Source organism: Homalodisca vitripennis, chromosome 5 (genome assembly GCF_021130785.1).
Source record: "Homalodisca vitripennis isolate AUS2020 chromosome 5, UT_GWSS_2.1, whole genome shotgun sequence".
Taxonomy (NCBI): Eukaryota; Metazoa; Arthropoda; class Insecta; order Hemiptera; family Cicadellidae; genus Homalodisca; species Homalodisca vitripennis.
The window spans coordinates 147269737-147292149 of NC_060211.1; the positions used below are offsets into that span (position 1 = coordinate 147269737).

Below are 22413 nucleotides of genomic sequence, written 5' to 3' on the forward strand. Positions count from 1 at the left end.
ATTGTAAAAAATTAAAATTTGAATTGTATTATCTGGATAGTAAAAGTCTATGTTTAACAGTGATTGCAGAAACAATTGAAACAAAATTTGCTGTTTCTCTTAAGCAATTTCTCTATGCTTTCAAACTATAAGTGTAAAGAAATGTAAAATAGTAATTAAATGATATAAACATATGTTTCTTTTGTCGCATTATACATGTTTACAAAGAACAGCTGATTAAATTTGAAAAGGCTCTTTCGCTTATAACATATGTTTGCTGCAATGCATTTCTTACGGGTATTTCTGTAACATTTAGAGACCAGTGGGGGCGGAATCCTGAATCGGGAACGGGATAAAAGTATCCTATGTGTTTCTCCCAGTTCTTAGCTACCTCCCTACCAATTTTCAGCCAAATCGGATTCAGGCGTTCTGACTTATAAATAGTGTAACTAACACGACTTTCTTTTATATAAATTATATAGATTGGGACTGTTCCAATTTTACCCCACAAATGTTTTTTTTTTTCTCCTACTGGCAATGCAATTGCCATCACATATATCGTCATCACTTTTCGTTTACAATATTTATAATACACAAACTGTTTCATCACTGAATTTGGTAAATCAGGGACTGCGCCAAATTTACCCCACTATGTAATTAATTTTGTTTCATTGTTTCAGGAGGGAAGCAGTAAGCGAACAGGCAGAGTTCCAAAACATGTTCTTGATACAAGGACATACGATTACACAGAAGAGAGTTTAAATGAAATCTGGAACAAAGCTGTGTCTAATCGCAGAGCATCCCAAGAATACAATATTCCAAAAAATATATCACACTTAAAAAACCAAAACAGATTACAACAAAAGTGTGGGCCAAAATGAAAAGGAGCAAATAATAATTGTGGGCCATATTGTTGAATTTTGTCTTATAGGTCTCTAACTATGAATTTCCTGTGGATTCTTTTGATCTTGGATGTGTTAAAAAAATATGCGATATGAATCACCGTGAGGAAAATGAACCACGTTTTTAACAAAAATTTACCAGGAAGAGATTGGGCAGATTTATTTATGAAAAGACACAGAGAAATTTTAACTCAGAGAACTGTAAATAACATTAGTTACTCTAGAGCAGCTATTGATGAAGATGTTGTGAATATTTTTTGACAATAATTTTCAGGAGGAACTGAGTGGAATTCCTGGCCCGTATATTTAGAACTACAACGACACAGATCTTGTTGACGATTCTGGAGTTGGGAAAATTATTACAAAGAGGGAAGTGAAGTACCCTGAGAGGATTAAAAATTCCTCTAAAGCATGCACATCAATCATGATAGCCGGAGATGCCGTGGGGGTTATGGCCCCGTTCTATGTAAACTACAAGTCTGAGAGATTTGTAGTACCTAGACAGAAAACGACTCTCCTCTTGCACGGTATAACAGGTCAAAATCAGGTTGGTTCAATGGCAATACCTTTAAGGATTGGTTCAAATTACTTATATTGGACATTCTGACACACCAAAAAGGAACGAAAGTTGTTATAGGAGATAATCTTAGTAGTTACTTCAATCTGGAGGTTCTGCAGCTCTGCGAATAAAACAACATAACATTTATAGCACGTCCGCCGAATGCAATTCACCTTTTGCAGCTACTTGACGTGGCGTACTTTCGCCCTATGCAAGGAGCCTGGCGAAACGTCCGATTTTAATCTGTGCCAAAGTACGAAAAAAAACCTGTCCTTCATTGCTAAAAAAAACTCTTGGACAGAAGGGCTCAGACAACTTAATCACTGGGTTCCACTAATTAGGAATTTACCCAACTAGCAAAGCGCTGGTCTTGAAAAGGATGCCCTCTGGAAGCCTGGTTGACAGCGTTTCTTCCATCGTTGGAGAAAGTTTCTTTGATTTCATTTCAAAGAAGCGAGATGCCGTAACTAAACCCCGTCTAAAGATTAGGAAAAAGAAGTTAAATGTCCCTACTGGTAAAAACATTTCAGCAGAGGACATTGAAGCTCAGACAACGTTAGCCTAGTACCAACTGAAAATGAATTGGGCCTAATTATCAGCCCGGCACTTCAAGAATACAAAAGCTATTGCAGGTAAAAGGTGGCGAAAACAACAAAAGACAAAGTAAAGGAAGTATACTAAGAGTCGGTTATCCGTACAGGATTCCCCAGACTCTGAGATCTTGAGTGATCTTTAACCACAGCCTTCTCCACCTGTGTAATCTGTGAAACTTTCAGATTTTCTCAATCGCCTAAAGAAGGGAGACTGTTTTAGTATAATAAAAAGGAGAATTATACCCCGGAAAATCACTGAGATAAACAACGAAGATGCTTTGATTATCTCAATAAGTCTGGGATCGATTAGAAATAGCCATCAAAAGCCGATCAAATAACGTACACATTGAACACAAGAAATAGTTCAGCAAATAAACCCCCCGGAACAAGTTGGTTGTAGGGAGATCTTTAAAGTAAAAAGACCTTGGGTATTACTGAAAACTCTTTGAATTAGACATACAGTAAATAAGTTAGGTATGTAACTATCCTACATCTATGCAAAGGTACAACAGATATGAAAATAATATACCTAATTTTAAGCTTGGCAATGTTTAATAACCTAATTTTTAGTTTTGTAACGTTTTTTTATCCTTATTTGAAATTTTGGAACATTGTATATGTAAGTTATTGGATTTCCTATCTACAACATTTCTATAAGTAAATTTACATTGGTGTTTGTATCAGAAGTTCTAAATAAAATAAAGCATTTGGCTAACATTAGGACATATTTAATTTTTCCTATGTATTCAATGGGAAACAGTGCTGTAACAAAGTTAACCAACTTTTATCTGTAGGGTAAAATTGGAACAAATTTGGAAGAGTGTGATAAGGTAATTTAAGAACAAAATGCTACAAATTCCAAAAAAAGAAATACGAGATTATTAGTTAGCCTTGATATCAGGAAATTATTTTAACAGATATTGTATTTAGTTGCAGAAAACTGTAAAAAATCGTTCCAAATCGTTCCTGTTTACGGAATGTGTTTTTGACGTTGTATTGATAATAATTAATTTAATGTTCATATGTTCAGTCCTGATATAGGTATATGTAATTTTTACAAGTCATTGGCAACACTTCTAGCGGATGGAGGATATCTGAGATGCGTCATCGTTATCGTTATCAACATCAACCTCTTCCTTAGTTGATTTCCTTCCCTTATACTTGGTTGGAAGAACTGTTGAACAAAGATATTTTATATAATCGTGTGTGTTGATGTTAACAATAATTATTGGTCCTAAGTTTACTTCAGAGTTTCTTGTATTCTTCTAAATAGAAGTTTAATACTGAAAATCTCTTGTAAAGACAATGGTGAGTCTTAACTTCATTTCGTATTGGTTTTTTTGTCATAGTTTTTAAATCTACAATAAAAATATTAATTACTTTGCTTTAATAATGTGGTTAATCTTATCGAGTGCAACAAATTTTGGTACATTATTAGAGTGTTGTATTTTATGTTTGATTTGGAATTTGCTACATGTTTGATAATGTAGGCTAATCATTATAATACTCGTCAGGAAAACTGTCACAACATGAGGGGCCGAATTTTGGGGAATTCTTGGAAAAGTTAGGTTATTTTCAAATTAATCAAGAACTGGTTTGTTAAATTTAAGCAGACTTATATCCCTTTTGATCCCAATCTCCATATATATATATATATATCCTAAATGGACTATATGCTTAAAATATAAAAACTAATTAGATTTGCATTTGTTTTATAGCTTACAAAAATTATCGGGTAGGGTACGATAAGCGGACCCACTCAGTTTTTTATATTGAAATTGGCAAACGATATTACTTTGTCATAACCATGGATATAATCAATCGATACTGATTAATTATTTAACGATTAATTAAATAATCTATATCAATGACTGTAAACACTTTCAAATAATACTCTTAATGTAATATTTCAATTTTATATAACATTTGATTATTAAAAATAACAGTCAATTTTAGAAAACTACACATTGCTTTGGAAGATGATAAGACGTATATGTTTTTTATGACTTCAACATGTTGGAATCATGCGGAAAAACCCATTATGTGCAATTTGTGGGAAAGAAACAACTGTAACTGTGAGAGGAGCAAATCAGTTTTCCTAATTTTGGTTATAATAATTTGTTTGATCACTGTAAATATTAGATTCATATTTTAATTTAAAACATATATGATTATTATTGAGAACTATAATAGATACTTTATATCGATTGATAGTCTAGGATTTGAGATGCGAATATTAGGTATCGATGATTACATTCTTCGATATAAAAAACCGGGTCCGCTTATCGTACCCTACCCAAAATATCACACAAAATTTATCCTTTTAGTAAAAATGTAAATCATAGTTTATACAAGATATTATTCTAAATATTTACTTAGGCCACTTTCATTTGGAAAACACAATTATTTCTTGTGTTTTCCAAATGAAAATGCTTACACAGTGTAAGTGAATGCAATAGAAGTCTTTTAATCCCTTTAGTGACAGATATTTTTTAATATTGCTTAAAAGTGTCAAGGGTAATTTACAGACGGTGTTATCTAAAAGTTGCATGGTAATTCTAAGCAATATATGGGTCAACCTCGATTTTTCTCATATTACAATATAATGTTCCAATAGTCAATTAGAAAAGGAAATGACTAGAATTTCTTGCTGGAAAGCAGTTATAGGGAGCAGTCAACCGCCAGACGGTCATATATTGCTTAGAGTTACCTATTAGTGATCAGGGGCACTGACGTGATCTGGGCTTCAAATTTGGAACTACTCGAGTTAATTTTTTTTTTCTAAAAGAGCAAGCAGCGCGAAGCGCTGCGCAGCGGGCAAGCATCGTGCGTTATCCTTTTTTTTTATTAACAATTTCTGATAAATTGTTATTACATATTACAATATAATGTAGGTAATGTATGTAAAACAATTTTAAACACATAATTACATGCTGGAAAGCAAAGTAAACCAATATAATCCGCCCAATACAAAATCTCCGTAAAAATCTGGTAAAGGAATCTGTGTCATTCCTTTGGCCTGAATCAATTCAGTATAGACGAAGATCACGCACGATGCTTGCCCGCTGCACAGCGCTTCGCGCTGCTTGCTCTTTTAGATAAAAAATTAACTCAAGTAGTTCCAAATTTGAAGCCCAGATCACGTCAGTGCCCCTGATCACTAATAGGTAATTCTCGCGGTTGCCTGCTCCCTATAACTGCTTTCCAGCAAGAAATTCTAGTCATTTCCTTTTCTAATTGACTATTGGAACATTATATTGTAATATGAGTTGCCTGCTCCCTATAACTGCTTTCCGGCAAGAAATTCTAGTCATTTCCTTTTCTAATTAACTATTGGAACATTATATTGTAATATGAGAAAAATCGAGGTTGACCCATATATTGCTTAGAATTACCATTATTTCTTGTGTTTTCCAAATGAAAATGCTTACACAGTGTAAGTGAATGCAATAGAAATCTTTTAATCCTTTTAGTGATAGATAGTTTTTAATATTGCTTAAAAGTGTCAAGGGTAATTTACAGGTGTTATCTAAAAGTTACATAATATATATATATATATATATATATATATATATATATATATATATATATATATATATATATATATTCAAAAACTGTATAAATTTAATTAAAAATAAAAATAAAATGTAGCTCACCAAAAGAACACTTTATTTTCAAAATATCTTTTAATTTAAAATTTACTTATCACTTAAAGTAATTTTATTTAATGTCTTGGCACGACATCATCGATGATTGGCTATTACGATTGTCTACTTTCATCACTACTACTGATTGCTCAGCTGTGCTTGTGTACTATATAATATACTTATCAGAAAGAACATTTTTCAAAACCTAAATTGGTATAAAATAAGCTATGATGTGTAAAAGTATAATGTATTATATACAATAATAAACCTTCTAACAATTTTTTTATGGATTTTATTTTGTGCAATGTAAATTTTTAATTCAACGAATTCATCATCAGGTACTTGTAGCTTAAGGTAAATTATGTAAATACATAATTGAAACCGAATTGTCATATGTTTTTAACTACCTTGGTGGCTATTTTTTTGTATTTAATGTTTATATTGTTTTATAATGTATTTAATACATTATAGAAATTTAAATAATGTATTATATTTTTGGTATATTTTTTTCTAAATGTCCGGTAAACCGGATGTTGGCAATTTGTGCATGTTTTAAGAAAATTAGTGACTCGGAGATCGACAGCTTACATTGTTCTTTAAATGTCTGGTTAGCTGGATATTGACACTGAAAGAGTTAAAGCCTGATTTTTTTCTAACCTTGTAAAAGGAACTATAATAGTTGTACTGACTGGGCTATGATACCTCTGGGCTATAGCCATGGCAATGAATGAAACATCCCTCTAGATAGTATCAATCAGTAAAGTATAAAAATTCTTTAGTATCTGTTCATGAATGATTGAGAAAGCATATTAAAAACTCACCTAATCATATTATGTAGCAAGAGAACAATGGTCGTCACACTTATATTGCATAATAAACAAGGATGTAATATTACATGATGAGCTAAAAACTAAACTATATTTTTCCTGATCATATTTCTAAAATCAAATTCAATAAAATGCTCACAAATTGACCGTAGTTTCAGCAGGCAAAACAGTAGTTTCTTCACTAGCAGATGGCAAATCCATTTTTGTACAACTATAAAATAACAGATATAATGAAAGAGATTTTACATCTTTCTTTTAACCCTCCAGCTGGTATGAAACGAATTTTCGTCGCCAAAGGTCCGTCCGATTTGGCAAGGACGAATATTCGTTGCCAAAGTAGACATGTACAGTTATTGAAATTTTAGGCAATTAAGGTCATATAAATGATTTTTATTTGATATATTCTTGAAGAGCAATAACTATAGTACCGATTTACTGTTCTTACTTCGATTATTGTCTTCGGTAATTCTAAGCAATATATGGGTCAACCTCGATTTTTCTCATATTACAATATAATATTCCAATAGTCAATTAGAAAAGGAAATGACTAGAATTTCTTGCTGGAAAGCAGTTATAGGGAGCAGGCAACCGCGAGAATTACCTATTAGTGATCAGGGGCACTGACGTGATCTGGGCTTCAAATTTGGAACTACTCGAGTTAATTTTTTTTCTAAAAGAGCAAGCAGTGCGAAGCGCTGCGCAGCGGGCAAGCATCGTGCGTGATCTTCGTATATACTGAATTGATTCAGGCCAAAGGAATGACACAGATTCCTTTACCAGACTTTTACGGAGATTTTGTATTGGGCGGATTATATTGGTTTACTTTGCTTTCCAGCATGTAATTATGTGTTTAAAATTGTTTTACATACATTACCTACATTATATTGTAATATGTAATAACAATTTATCAGAAATTTTTAATAAAAAAAAAGGATCACGCACGATGCCTGCCCGCTGCGCAGCGCTTCGCGCTGCTTGCTCTTTTATAAAAAAAATTAACTCGAGTAGTTCCAAATTTGAAGCCCAGATCACGTCAGTGCCCCTGATCACTAATAGGTAACTCTAAGCAATATATGACCGTCTGGCGGTTGCCTGCTCCCTATAACTGCTTTCCGGCAAGAAATTCTAGTCATTTCCTTTTCTAATTGACTATTGGAACATTATATTGTAATATGAGAAAAATCGAGGTTGACCCATATATTGCTTAGAATTACCTTGTCTTCTTTGTTTACCGTAAAACATTGTTTTTTTGGACAGCTGACGTGAACGTAGTACGGGACAACCACATTGTTGTGAAACTGTAAACAAGTGCCGGGTTTTGTGTTTGAGGTTATGAATCCAATAGTATTTGGTGTTGTTATTATAGTTTTTTTTTTTTTTTTTTTTTAGCTTTCTTAGGTTATAGTGTTAGTTGTTCAGTATGGGTGAAAACTTTAGAGACCGATCAAATAATCTTAGAGAGCTCGCAGAGCGGGATCTAGTGACGCTGAGTGGAAAATTAAACTTTGTATATATTGTACGTATGTAAATAAGGTAAGATTAAAATGTATTATTTTATTTTATTTTTGTTTTATCTGTCATACTTATATAAGTATAAATGCAGTCAAGAGATTATGTTTACCCACGAACAATAATATTTATTTAGAAATGTACGCATTTTTGAAAATAAGTAAATATGGGTGCTTTTTCATACAAAGCCCTGTAACACATACGTTTTGAGATAAAAGTTACAATAATTACCTATATATTTTTGGAATCAGGACAAAATTTCGAATAAGTTATACATTTACGGTTTTGATGTAAAGCTTATTGCTAAGCAGCTACACAATGGAATATTTACAAAAAACATTTTTCTTACATTTTGTAAAAAAAATAAAAATATGTTTCCATGGAAACAATAAGATATTGTTATTATAATGTTCTCCATATAGTTGTGAATACATTGACATATAATAGTTTATATTTGGACTAACAGTTAAGATATGTAATACATTATAAGAAACATCTGCGAGGCTGTTAAACTAGAGCCGCCAGTACAGAGTGACACCATTGCCAGTTCTAGGGTTAAAATTAACCAACCAATCAGGAAACGGGGAAAATATTTCAGTAACGAGCTGTGGAAATAAGATGCGCAATGTCAACCAAGAACTTGAAAAGACTTTAAAAACAGCAAACTTCACCCAAAGAAATACATTTAAGTTGCATAAACAGTGGAAATGAGGACAGAGTAACAAAAAAAATTTACCCTTACACTTTATCAGTAGATCTATTTTCTATTCAAATTCCCTGCCTTTTTGTGTGTAGATATTATAGACCTTGTTATCCCCTCCTTGTATGCCTATCTCTATAGATTGTTAACTTAGAAAAGATTAATGTCTCAACAATGTTTGGCAGTTTATTTAGGCACTATATCAATTTGTGGCATTTTTGCTCACCTTTAATTAGTAAAAAGCAAGGTAATAGTAAAATTACACTATAGAAAAAATAAAATAAAATGGTACAATAATTGTGGACTTGCTCAGGAAAGAAATTATATATTAAGATTATATAATTTTTTTTTACATATTGAGGAATGGATCACAGCATAACTGAGTTAGCTTACAATGCATATCTTGTTTGTAAAAGAAGCTATAGAGCATATCTAACCTCTGCCAAAAAAGTCCCCCTGTACTGCCCTTTCTGTACTTTTCTAATAGCCTGTGAAAAGTACATAGACCAAGCACAAAATAAGTGCAAAGCAGCTTAGGAGGTTATATCCCTCGAACACTCCAAATTCTACTGGAGACACCACATTTAACCCTGAACAATTCAATTATCACTTCAAACATCCTGTTAATGAATTGGAAAAATCAAATCCTGACTTAACACTAAAATTTATGATTTACTAGGAAGTAGACTGATCAGTGCAAATTCTTTTAATTGGACAAATGTTAATTCAGAAGACGAACATGAAATAGTTTCTAAATTCTCAAATTCTAAATCCTGATGTTTATTAGAGTTCTAATCATTAATTGAAAAAATTGTGTAATTAAGAAGCCACTTTCGTTCATAATAAACAAATGTTTAGAATAGGGTTACTTTTCAAATATGTTAACGATATCAAAGATCACACCAATTCACAAAAAAGGGGATACAAATCTTCCACAAAATTATCGCCCAGTTTCAGTTGTCCCTATTTTTTCCAAAGTCATTGAATCCATAATATATAATCAACTCAGTAATTATTTTGAACTAAATAACTTCCTTCCTAAATCCCAAATTGGATTCAAGACAGACTATTCAACAGTTGCTGCAGTAGCCAAAATAATGAGGCACTGCAAGCATTTGAAAATAAGGAGTCAGTGTCTCTATGTCTATTAGATTTGAGTAAAGCATGTGATTGTGTGCAATTAAATAGTATTTTAACTAAATCAGACTTTTATGGAATATCTTCAAGCCTATAAAAATTATTGAGTCGTATTTAATAAATCGTAAACAATACAAAAGTTTAAGAAAGACACAATCATTAATATTGAAGTTTCCTTAGGCGTTCTGCAAGGTTCTGTCCTTGGACCCTTCTTTTTTCCTTATAATAATTAAAAATTTATCAACAAATGTTGGTGTGAATTATGTCATCTGTGCTGACAATTCAACTCTGTTCTCCTGCTATAGTAATTTAGAAAGTTTAATGACTGCAGCTCAATGTAATACTCAGAAATGGGTCACAACTAATAAACTTCTCTGCAATGAATTGAATTGAATTGAATTGAATTGAATTGAATTGAATTTACTTCATGTCTTTAGGCCTTGTGAGCAATGGACACAGTCATCTTACAATTAATCAGTCAGCATAATATTATATACTAGAGTAACTTATAAACTAAACACCAACAATGTTGAGTCAACAAGAAAAACAAATAATCAACAAGGCAATAACAAAAAATATAAAAAAATCTATAAAATTGATAACAAGATAAAATCCTAAAATATTAAATTTAACAAGACAAAATCAACAAGATAGAATCAACGAGATAAAATTTAGTAGATAAATAAAAATGTGGACTTTCTTAAGTTAAAAACTACAATCTACATTTTTTTACAAGTCAGGTACTCATTGATTGAATAGAAAGGGTTTTACAAGCCAAATGAAAATAACCTGTTTGAATTTCTTTAAGTCTTACAGAATTTGCCATACGACCGAGTTTATTAAAAAAGGTAATGGATAAATAACCAAAGTTCTTTTGAGTTTTGCTTAATCTACAGTAATCTTTTGTCTAGTAAATGCCTATTTCTAGTATTGTGAGAGTGCACATCACTCCTATGGACAAGATCATTTGAATTCTTCTTAACATAAACAAGACAGGTGTAATATAAAGATTTATTACTGTAAGAATGGATTCTTGTATAAATAAAGGTCTACAACTAGCACTTCTGTCTGGAGTTTGTTTAAAATCCTAATTGCTTTCTTTTTGTATTAGAAGAACTCTATCAATTCCAACTCCGTTTTCCCCAAAAAAGTAAGCCGTATAAGAGTATGCTGTTAAAAAAGGCAAAAATAAGAGTTTTTTAAGTATTCTTTAGGTACAAAGTGTTTTTTAGCTGTCTTAACAAAAATACAACTCTAGATAATCTAGAACAAACTTGGCTAATGTGATCTGACCATGTTAGTTTACTATCTAAGACAATTCCCAACAGTTTGACATTAGGTAAAAAAGTGCACTGATCGGGTTGTAGTGCAAATAATATTTGTTGTGTCTTACATTCATTCAGAGCAAGTTCATTAGCCTGAAACCATGTCTTAGCCTCGAGGCAAGCCTCGTCAATAAACTTACATAAGTTAATGGTATTTTTTGTCAGAGCTAAACAGAGTAGAATCATCATCAGCATACAGAATGGCGTTGGCCTTAACATTACAAGGGAGATCATTAATAAACAATTAAGAATAACAAGGGTCCCCGAGTACCGATCCCTGTGGCACGCCAAACTCGACCGAGCGATAGGCAGAAAGAACACCACCAACACAAACTCTCTGCCCACGCTCAGCCAGGTATGATTTTAAAAGCGCCAATTCAGGTTGTTTTATGCCATAAAAAGATAATTTTATAGAGCAGGATTTCTCTCGGGACACAATCAAAAGCCCTGGTAAGATCGAAAAGAGTCGCCAAGGGTGGCAGCTTTAGATTCAAAACCATCGAAAATCGATCTCACCAAAGCTCCGACCGCATCCAAAGTACTTTTTCCTGCTCGAAAGCCGAATTGAGAGTTTTGAAAAAGGTTGAAAAACATTCAAAGTATTTACCGAGTTGATCATTCATAATGAATTCCAAAATTTTTGAAAAAACGGGTACCAGAGAGATCGTCTATAAGGAACCGGGTAAATCTTTTGGGACCCTTCTTATAGATAGGCACAGTTTTAGATGTTTTTAAAGATTTTGGGAAACCCAGCAGGGATCACTTCTGGCTGGTTTATACCTACCAGTTGAAACCCACCACTGGGCACAGCAAAAACCGATGTGCCACTTCAATCTGGGCAACCTTATGGATGTCCAGTTAGCGGCACATCACTAACCGCAAATGTTGAAGATTCTGGGATTCATGGGCAATTCGATAAGTCTAGCCTACTGTGGAGGATGGCTGTTGGAGTTGGTGGGGTTTGTTCCCTTACATCAGAGGCTCTTGTTAACCTCAACAAGGGTGTGCCACCTCCTGCCTACTTTGACTGGAGAGGCTGGTTTACAGCTGGCCTCCCTTCTTCCGGGATGACTTTGAGATGTAGTGCCTAAATTCTTCCTCATGGATCTCGATAGGAGGCGGTCTCCCTACTCCCTAAACCTTACCCATCCTGAATATCCTATCACTCCGGATGCAGCGCAAAGTTCCTTACAGGACTAAGTGCAATTTATAAGCTTCTTGTCCTAAGAGAAAAAAAAAAGAAAAAAAAAAAAAAAGATTTTGGGAAAACACCAATACACAGGCACTGATTTTATACACCAGGTGAGAGGCAATATGATAGAGAAACAGATTCTCTTTAAAAGAACACTAGACAGGCCATAGATATCTTTACTATTTGAAGATTTCATATCTTTCACCACTTGCAAAACCTCATCACAAGACACTGGCTTCCATTTAAAGGTGTTAGGAGTACGTGGAGCTTGACCCAGGAGATCCTCAGCAGACACGTTACTGGGAGATATGCTTTGTCGTACCTCTTTCACTGTCTCAACGAAGAAGTCGGAGGAAAGCCTCCGGCGAAATATCTGGACTGGATGGAGGGGTAGGGCTCCTTTACTGCAGCAATAATGGACCATGCAGTTTTACAAGGATTAGACGCAGAGCTGATTAACCTCTCATTTGCTTTAAAGCTTTGCCTTCTTCAGTTCATTTTTTATACTTGTTTCTTTCACCGACGTAGGCCCTTCGTGAAGGTTCAGACTTGGTATGACAGTAAACTGTATAAATTGCCATTAGATGTTTCTTAAGATCCCTTAAATGGTCGGTATAACCAGTTGAGTTTAACGCTTTTCAACTTAGAGTTGCTAACGATTTTAAGATTTGTTGTTTTAAACAGGGCAACATAGATCAAAAATAGTTAAAAATCTGTCCAAAAGAATGTCAAATAATATTGTTTCCTTGTTATTTACTGCAAGAATGGTTGGCCAATCAATCAATGTCAGATGAGAGATTAAGTTTTTCAATATTGCTAGGAGCTAAACATCTCACCTCGATTTGCTTCTCCTGACATTCTTCTTAGTCTGGGGTTCAGGAACGAAAGAAATTTCAATCATGTTGTGGTCGGACAGACACTCATTTAAGACCTTAACTTGAAAGTAATTATCATCCCGATTAGTCACAATATTGTCTAGGCAAGCATTGCCTCTTGTGTGAGTATTTATAGTCAATTTACAGTCCACTGATCTTAGAATGTCTTTCAAACCACGAACATTGGAAGAGTTTACATTCAAAAAATCAATATTGAAATCACCACAACATATAATAAAACATTTAAACTTAATCAGGTGGTCCAAACAATCGTTCAAAGAGACTCATAAAAGTGTCCATATTCCCCCCAGGAGGTCTATAGAGTGCAAGTAAGATAATTTATACTCTGTTAACATAACTGCTGCCACTTCAATGTTCATCTCACTGCAAAAATTCATCAACATCTAACAACAGTGAACTTGATTCCCATATATCACTTAGTCTTTCTTAGTCTTGAAATATATTCTTACTTAGTCTTTACTTAGTCTTACTTAGTCTTTAAAAATATATTACTTAGTCTTTCTCAAAACGATCACCAATCTGTCAAACTACTGGTAATTTGTATTGACACGAAATTGAGTTGGAATGATCTTGTTAACGGTTTAAGCGAAAAAACTTTGAAAGTTGCTTTTATATTTTGGAGGTTAAGATCTATAATATCTACTGAGTACCTTATGACAGCATACTTTGGATTATTCTAATCACATATTGCTTATGGCTTGATATTATGGGGCCATTCAGAAGCAGTCTCAGATCTGTTAATCATCCAAAAATGAGTTGTCATGCTGTTCCATTAGATCATTGCAAATGCCTATTTATTCTGTACAGTTACAAATACCTACCATAATTAATCTCTACATTGACCATATTATATTATACACTAAAGCAAACCTCAGAAAACTTTTTCATTAGAAATCAGGTTTATACACACAACACCAGAAATAAAAAAAAGCTTTACATTCCTCAACTGACTACAATAGAAACATATGGTAAATTGTGTAAAAATTTGTGAACAAGCTTCCAGAAATCACTCATGTTATTTCGAAAGGTTATGGTTTCTGTTATCTATTATGAATTAATGAGTCGTTTTATATCCGAACATATCTGAAAAACATATAAATTATATAGAACGTATACTACAATAAATGTTTATTCAATTACTTATATTAATATTGAACTTTCTTTATACCGGTACCTCCAAAGACACTTGACAAAATGTGAGATAGTGCACAACAAATAGTGTCATAATTTCATCATATTTTGCATATAGGCTTAAAACGACGGCACATATATATTTTTTTTTATTTCATTGGAAAACTATTGCAACACATTCATAAGCATAACTGCATCATATTTTAATATAGAGTCCTTAATAGTTCCATAAATGAATAATTACGCTGCAAAAGCTGTAATAAAGAGTTATCACAGTAGATGTGCTCTAAGGACTGGAAACTAAATGGGTTAAAAAAGAAACTTGTGAGCAAATGTTCAACAAAAACATAAATATAGAAATATGACAAAATCAATCACAACTACCTAACTTAAATACCTAACATAGCACGTGACATTGTTAATAAATACAACATTTTTCTAATTAGATTATTGTAATGTAACTGAAAAATTCTGTTTAAGATGATATACGAGTATAAGTATGGTTTACAATTTTAAACACCACTTTTATGGTTGCGTAGAAATATCTATATAATACATATGATGAAAATATTTAGTTCTACTGATCTCTAATGCTATGAATATTAATTGCATTGTAAAATCAAGGTTTAATGAAATAAATTAATTGTGCTGCATCCTGCCACATTCAGCTTGAAAATCTACTTGAAATATGTGTATGCTGTACCAAACTACCGAAAGCTGAAAAGACAGTGACCTTACCTACATTTTAATAGGTTTTCCAAGTACTGAACTAAATTAAATCCAAAATAGTATGGAGCGAGAACGCTTGGGACTGATCATACCACTATTCCAATACACAGGCTATCTGTAGTTGGCAGGAGGGACCCCTCATTCCCTCTTTCTCTCCGAGGTGTATGATCAGTCCATGCAGGTGGCCCACGAGGAGCTCTTGTAACTCCCATGGTCCCTTAGATTGATAGACTGTTTGGGTTATAACTTAAATTTCAAACATGTTATTAATTTTTATGTGATATGTGGTTTATAACCACCTAAAAATTCCTTATGGAAATAAAAATATACCATTTTAAGAAATTGTTAAAAGTGGTTTTAGATTGTGTTATGTATAGTGGTAAAAATAAATATTATACACATTGAGTGAACACTGCATTATTGTTGACATTTTTGCTCAATTATTTGTTGTATTATTCTTTACTTGTTTATAATTCTTTAACAGTAAGTTCAGTCAAAAACTTACCAAATAGCAAGTTGATTTTGGTTTTCTTGTAGAGAAATACCTTATAGAATACACATATAAAACCAAATCCCATTATGTTACAGTATGTACATTGTAATCAGTATTTTGTTTATTTATAGTATATGATTATAATAAACTAAATCAATTTTATAAATAATTAGAAAAGACTGCAATGGTTTAAATCCTTTTGTTGGTTTAAAGTTTTATGAAATTCAAAAGTAGATTAAGTATTAAAGTAAAAAACAGTAAAAATGTTTAAATTACTATAATATACATAAAAACCAAAATACCATTGACTGTATCATCACGAAATCTCTAAAACTACATAATGGATTTACATGGAGCTTTGTACATATGTTTGTCCAGGACATGTTCAAAACCAGGATGCTCACTATAAAACAGTGTCAAACTTTAAAATCAATCTACGCCACTCTTGGAAACTGGCACTTAAACAATGCCAAATGTTTGTATATTGAAACATAAGTGATCACTACCAATAATAATTTTGAAATAAAATCTTAGTAATATGCAAAAAAACCACTAAACTTTTAGTTATTGTGTATTTGTTGGCACTTTGATTTATTTTAAATTATGGAAAATAATATTATGATATTAAATTAGTTAAATAAAAAATCACAGATGTTTCTTTTATTTATTTAAATTTATATGGCTTTATAAACATAACACACGTAATTAATTTATTACTAACACATAATTAACAAAATTTGCAATATTGTAACTGTTTTGAATTAAATATTGAGGCGGCAAGTGCAAATTGAAGTTTACCTGTTGTAAATTAGAGTTCTCTGATAATAGTGTTAACATTTAGCATCCTAATTTGAATTTTGTATTGTGGTTATTACATTTAAAAAATGGAGTTTTTATTTGGCTCTAACTGTTACAAATTAACCTCATTGTAAGTGTAAAATCTTGGAGCATTGGAAAAAAGGTTTATTGTACTGTCACTAGTATAAACGACTACGACATTTTCCAATATAGTTTTTATTTTGTGCAAGGATGATGGAATCTTTGATTCAGAAAGGCCTTGCACAACATAAAAACTATATTGGAAAATGTTGTAGTCGTTTATACTAGTGATAGTACTCATTGTAAGTGTTTTTACTTGAAAAAGGAAAATATCAAATTTATATTGTTTACCAGAGTTAAAGAGCATTTCATGAAAGCTAGTAAAAAAAAATCTACAAACATAGAAACGTTTTTAAATCAGAGCAGGAGAATTCAAAGATTTAAGCGCATTTATATGATTAATATTAAACAATTCACAACTGTGTTTATCCATAACAACTCTAAAACCATAATCTTTAAGTTAGTACTTATGTTTAATAACTCTTCTACAACAAACTAATGTATATTGACAACAGACAAGCTGTGAAGCAGTCAAACAATTAATTTCAAACAGCTTTAATTTTTTGATTAGTTACAAAAATCTTATTTTTTAAGAAAAGTTCATTGAATATATTGTTTCTTTTACATTTATTTTACAACTTAGCCTATCCCAATTACCATTTTCCAATCATTGGTTTAAATGTTACTGTAATTTTTAAAGATCTATTTTAAAAAATCTTTTGTGTGTTTGATGTTGATGTTGTGTTCTTTGAAATCATTAATTACATACATTTTGAAAAGTGTGTTACTATTTTCAACGTTTATGCAGTTGCCAATTATGGACATTAATGTTATTAAAGTCAGTTCTAGAGTTTTATGTTACATGTGTAGGTGACTTTCTGCACCAGATTATGTTAACACGTTTACGACGATGTGTGGTACCTCATCAGGTACGCATTGGGCGTTTGTAAAGTGCATTGTGCGTCCGATGGGGTACACGGAAAAAACATTGCAAAAACATATTGAAATAATTTTTGTGTGCAAAATTGAGAAGTCTACATACATTTCTCATTATACTAAGATGGTTAATGTAAAAAAATGAGGGCTTTTTCCATCATTATTGAACTATTCAACAGCAAATAAAAAAGTTCGGAAATAAACCGTAGTCTTCAACGTGTTAAATAATACAGTAACAGCAGATACCCATTAAAATAAACCATTTAACTTATATTCAATGACAATGTGTTAATATGATTACAAATAAATAAATAATAGCAAACAATTGATAAATTAAATTTGAACAAATTGTAAAACAGAACAGTAATAAAAGAGCTCATACATTCAAAACTAAATAACAACAATGTGAACGTGTTACAGGGAACTACTATTTGTATTTTACCAATCATACAATGCATTTTAATGGTTTTTATGGCAAGCTCGAATCACCAACAGGAAATGAACCTTGGTGACAGACAACCATAAACTTGTATTTTGTATGAAGAGTGTTTTCCTGTCGTATTGTAATGTGCATTGTCATAGACCACCAATTATTGTTCCATAGACTTTTTTAAGGGAAAGAATTCACTGTTTTATAATTTTTTGTAAGCATAAAATTCACTGAAATTTTTATTTCAAAATTACTCTGAAATTACGAATTTAAAACTTGGTTTGTTAAAACTGAGAGATCAAAATTTGGGTCAGCTTTAACCTTGGATGCGCACTGCTCAGGGCACTTTTGTTTAAAACAAATGTTCCAAGTTTGTGAACTGCAGTGACCAGTAACCCAGCTGCACATCCCAGAGGAGTAGGAGTGCTGAGTTAGTTGATAAACAGAAGACTAAATGTACAATGTGCTCACTGTGCTGTTTATAGTTTCTGAGTGATGTGTTTATGTGTCTGATGTCATTATAAATTTAGCAGCAGACAATCTCTTGGTGCTTTCATATTGCCACTTGGAAAAACAACTTTGAGTTCCCCAAGAACAAACATAAATCTCAACTATTTTTATAACATAGATCACTAACATTGAAATGGATAGTTAAATTAAATTCACTGTTTGTTGATTGCAATATTTTTGTTTTATTATAATAGATTGGAATCCAGACAAATCTTATCAGAGTAAATTTGATTCACTATTTTTTTCTTGACCTTAGATCTCTAGGATATATGCAATTATTGTAAACCTATGGGAAAAAATTGAGTATACTGTATTTCTTTAACACTTCTAGGGCCTTTATTTATTACTCCTGTTCCCTTCTTTTTTTGCTGCCATCTTGTTTCTGCCATGACGATTGCCATAATTTGCTATTCACCTCTGGTCAGTCGTAGGTGTTTTGGTAGATGAATGCAGACCTGTATTCTGTAGTTAAGTTTTAATAATTAGGTTGTGTTTAGTTTTTTATTAAATGCATGTTTTAGAGTTCGTGAAGTTGTCACACAACATGATGGTTGTGATTCCTGACTTACGTGTATCAAACGCTCTGGTATGATTTGTTTATATTTACCTAGTTTGTAATAAAATATTGTGTTGTTAGTTATTTACCTGAAGAAGGTCACATTGCAGATCTCGAAATGTTGTGTTACTGATTTATTGTTGAACGATGGCAAATGTCCAGAAAAATCCTATTTCCTTCACAATCCTTCCATTGTCAAAAACAAACTTTAAACAAAGAACTGACAATACTGTAATAAATCTCATCACCTTAAATCCTACAAGCACCTACCTTTGTATAATAGATTATAGCACTACATCACAAGTGCCTATCATTTTATAGATGTTTACTATTTCAAAGATCTTGCTCAATTCAAAGAGTGTATTTGAGGTGAAAACCACTATGATCATATTTTTTGTTTGGATTAGGAGAACTTGTCTACAGAGGAACTACAGAGCACATTCCAGTCGTTAGTGGACATCACTTTATGTTCTATCTGCCTGGAAACGGTGAGACCGGAGATGGTGCAGTGTGTCAACGGCCACTTGATTTGCTCTGACTGCAGGTCATTCATTACCTCACCTAATCTCTATGTAATTTCCTTTGTTTCTAACCTTTCAACATCCGTCCCAGTTTAAAATGGAGATGTATGTCTGTTAAAAATAAGTAAATAGTATACTTTCAGATTTGTGACTAAAAATTAACAACTTATCATTCAATTATGTGAATAATTATTATATTTATGCGTTTTTTAAATTCATTAAAGGTTGAACCTCTGATTTTTGTCCTTAACAGACTGAACAATTAATTCCAATATCCAAATCTTGATCTATTACAGTGAAACCTTAATATATCAATGATTTAAAGTAGAATTTTCTTTTTCAATACACTTTTGCCTAACATTGCAATTTAAAATGACAAGCACTTATGTAACACGATTTATTGTGATCACAATCCTCTAGTGTAGAATATTTTAAATATTTCAAGCGGAATAGCTTTTAATACAAATTCAAATTGCTTACTACCTGAATTTCCCAAAATAATAAATTTTAGTAAATCAAATCAAGCAAATAAATGAAGAAAAAATTGCGGTTTTTTATGATAAGAGCCGAATATTATGAACTTTTGCTCTTAACCCAACAACTGATGATTATTGCAATTGCAACGGCCTATTTAACAGAACTTTTGAATTTAAACCAATGACTACAGAATTAATCCGAAGTGCAGCTAAGAGCCAGTAATTCAGACAGTAGTGACATCCAATATGTCAAATAGTCTTATAAAATCATTTATAAACAGCAATTGGCTTTGCAAAGCATGGTAGTTTAAAAATGTCACATCACAATGTCAAGGAGGGGCAACCAATCTTGAGTATCTAGACATTCTTGCACTTCTTATCGTTAACCCTTTGAGTGCCAAGCACTTTTGAGGGGGTGGCACTGTCAGTGCCAATCAATTATGAGCCACTTCTCTCAGTACCAAGTATTCTTGGTATTTGTGTAGTGTTCAGCCAAATAATTCTTAACTTAAAAAATAAAAAAAACAATGGATTATATTAATCTTTTATTATGTGGGGGAAAAGTAGGATATAACTTGCAATATTTATTTGGATGATAAATATCTTACAATGTTTAAATAAACATCAATACAAACAAAAATGTAACTTTCAATTGCTTAAAACTTTGGAATACAAAAATTGTAATTTTATGATATTAATTTATTAGTATGCATCTTTTTTATTGTTTATTATGTGTACATAGGAACAAACATACCAAATATTAAAAAAGTAATTATATTTAGACTAAGTACAATGCCATATGTCAGCATTTAGTAACAGAATAATAAATATTCCGAAAGCCGATCTCGTCGGCCTTCGACGCATTTTGGAAATACCCATGGGCCGATCTTATTGGCTTTTGGCACTAAAGGGTTAAAATAGTGGTTAAATTAATGTAATATATGGTTGTGCTATCATAAAAAATTGTTTATACAAAACAGTATATATTATATTTAATAGCCTCTTTCAATTAATATTTAGAAACTTTAGGGACTAAGATGGGATTTTTACAAGAAATTTTTGATAAGAATTCGTCTATATTCAAGCAGGGATGCTAGGCATGTAAGATTAGGAAAAATATTAATAAGAATACATTTTTTTCTCATAGAAACTTTTTTTAAATATTGTACACAATATTTTTTTTCAAAATTAGCAATTTAAAAAACTTAAAACTAATATTTGTCTTGCAAGTAAATTCACAAAATAAATATTTAAAATAAAATAAAAATCCACATAAATATTTCACGTAAATTTCAGTATAGTCGGTTGAAAAGACTATGCACGAAAGCAAAACAAATTAACAAAGGCACATTCACATATATAATAGTATTAGGATAAGGATATTTATCATAAACCTTTTAAACTTTATAAAAATTACATATTTTTATAAACCCACCATGAATATGGGACATGGAATAGGACAAACATTGGCTTTCAAACCTCTAGAATAAACCTCAATATTGACACAAGTAACTTTTTTATACCTCACTTTATTTACAGAATATAGTGCAATTACTGGAGTGTCTCTTCCATGCAGGCCTTGAAGCTGCACAGATATTGATCACACTTTTGTACACTTGATCATTGCCTACTGCTAATATTTAGTTTATCAACAGTTAACAAAACCAATCCCATACAGTAACATTCCAACCCCTGTGCTTCAGATGTTTTGGAGCAGTTATTGCCTACCTTATCCTATTTTCTGTCTCAACAGACATTTTTTCGGTCAGTATTTTTATGCTTGAAATGTTCTTGTAAATTAATAAACTTAACTTATTTTCATGTCTGTATTAATCTCTGATTATGATTTACTATGTTTTTTATAGAATGGTTGAGGTTTTATCATTTATTTTTAGAATCAGGAACAGTTAATGTTATGCAGGAATTCTTTTGGGACAAGAAGCTTATAAATCGCACTTAGTCCTATAAGAACCTTAGCGCTGATTTTGGAGTGACAGGATATTCAGGATGGGTCAGGTTAGGGAGTAGGTGCTACCTCCTATCAAGATCCATGAGGATGAATTCAGGTACTAATCTCAAAGTCATGAAGAAGGAGAGGCCAGCTCTAAACCAACCCCTCCAGTCAAAGCAGGCAGGGGTGACACACCCTTGTTGAGGCTAGCAAGAACCTCTGATACTTAAGGAACGAATCCCTCCAACTCCAATAGTCATCTTCCGCAGTAGACTAGACCTATCGAATTACCCTTGTTCGACATTCGCGGTTAGTGATGAGCCGCACCTGGAAATCCATAAGGTTGCTCAGATTTAAGTGACACATCGGTTTTTGCTGTACCCAGTGGTAGGTTCAACTGGAAGGTATAAACCAGCTAGAAGTGATCCCTGCTGGGTGACAAAAAAAAAAAACATTTCAATTTGTTTCTTCAATGTTTCTCCATTTACCCCAAGGAGTACCTAAAATTTATTTACCTTACAAATTAAGCAATCTT

General features: G+C 32.2%; 1 protein-coding gene across 1 annotated transcript in view; it reads left to right on the plus strand.

Moving 5' to 3' along the window:
• The window catches only part of LOC124362995 (E3 ubiquitin-protein ligase Siah2-like), a 37423-nt gene that overhangs the window by 10279 nt on the left and 4731 nt on the right, over nt 1–22413 (plus strand). Inside the window, exons 2-3 of the mRNA XM_046818029.1 lie at nt 660–3341; nt 19338–19474. Coding sequence (XP_046673985.1) covers nt 3339–3341; nt 19338–19474 — 140 coding nt within the window. The 5' untranslated portion in view covers nt 660–3338. The remainder of the gene's footprint in view (nt 1–659; nt 3342–19337; nt 19475–22413) is intronic.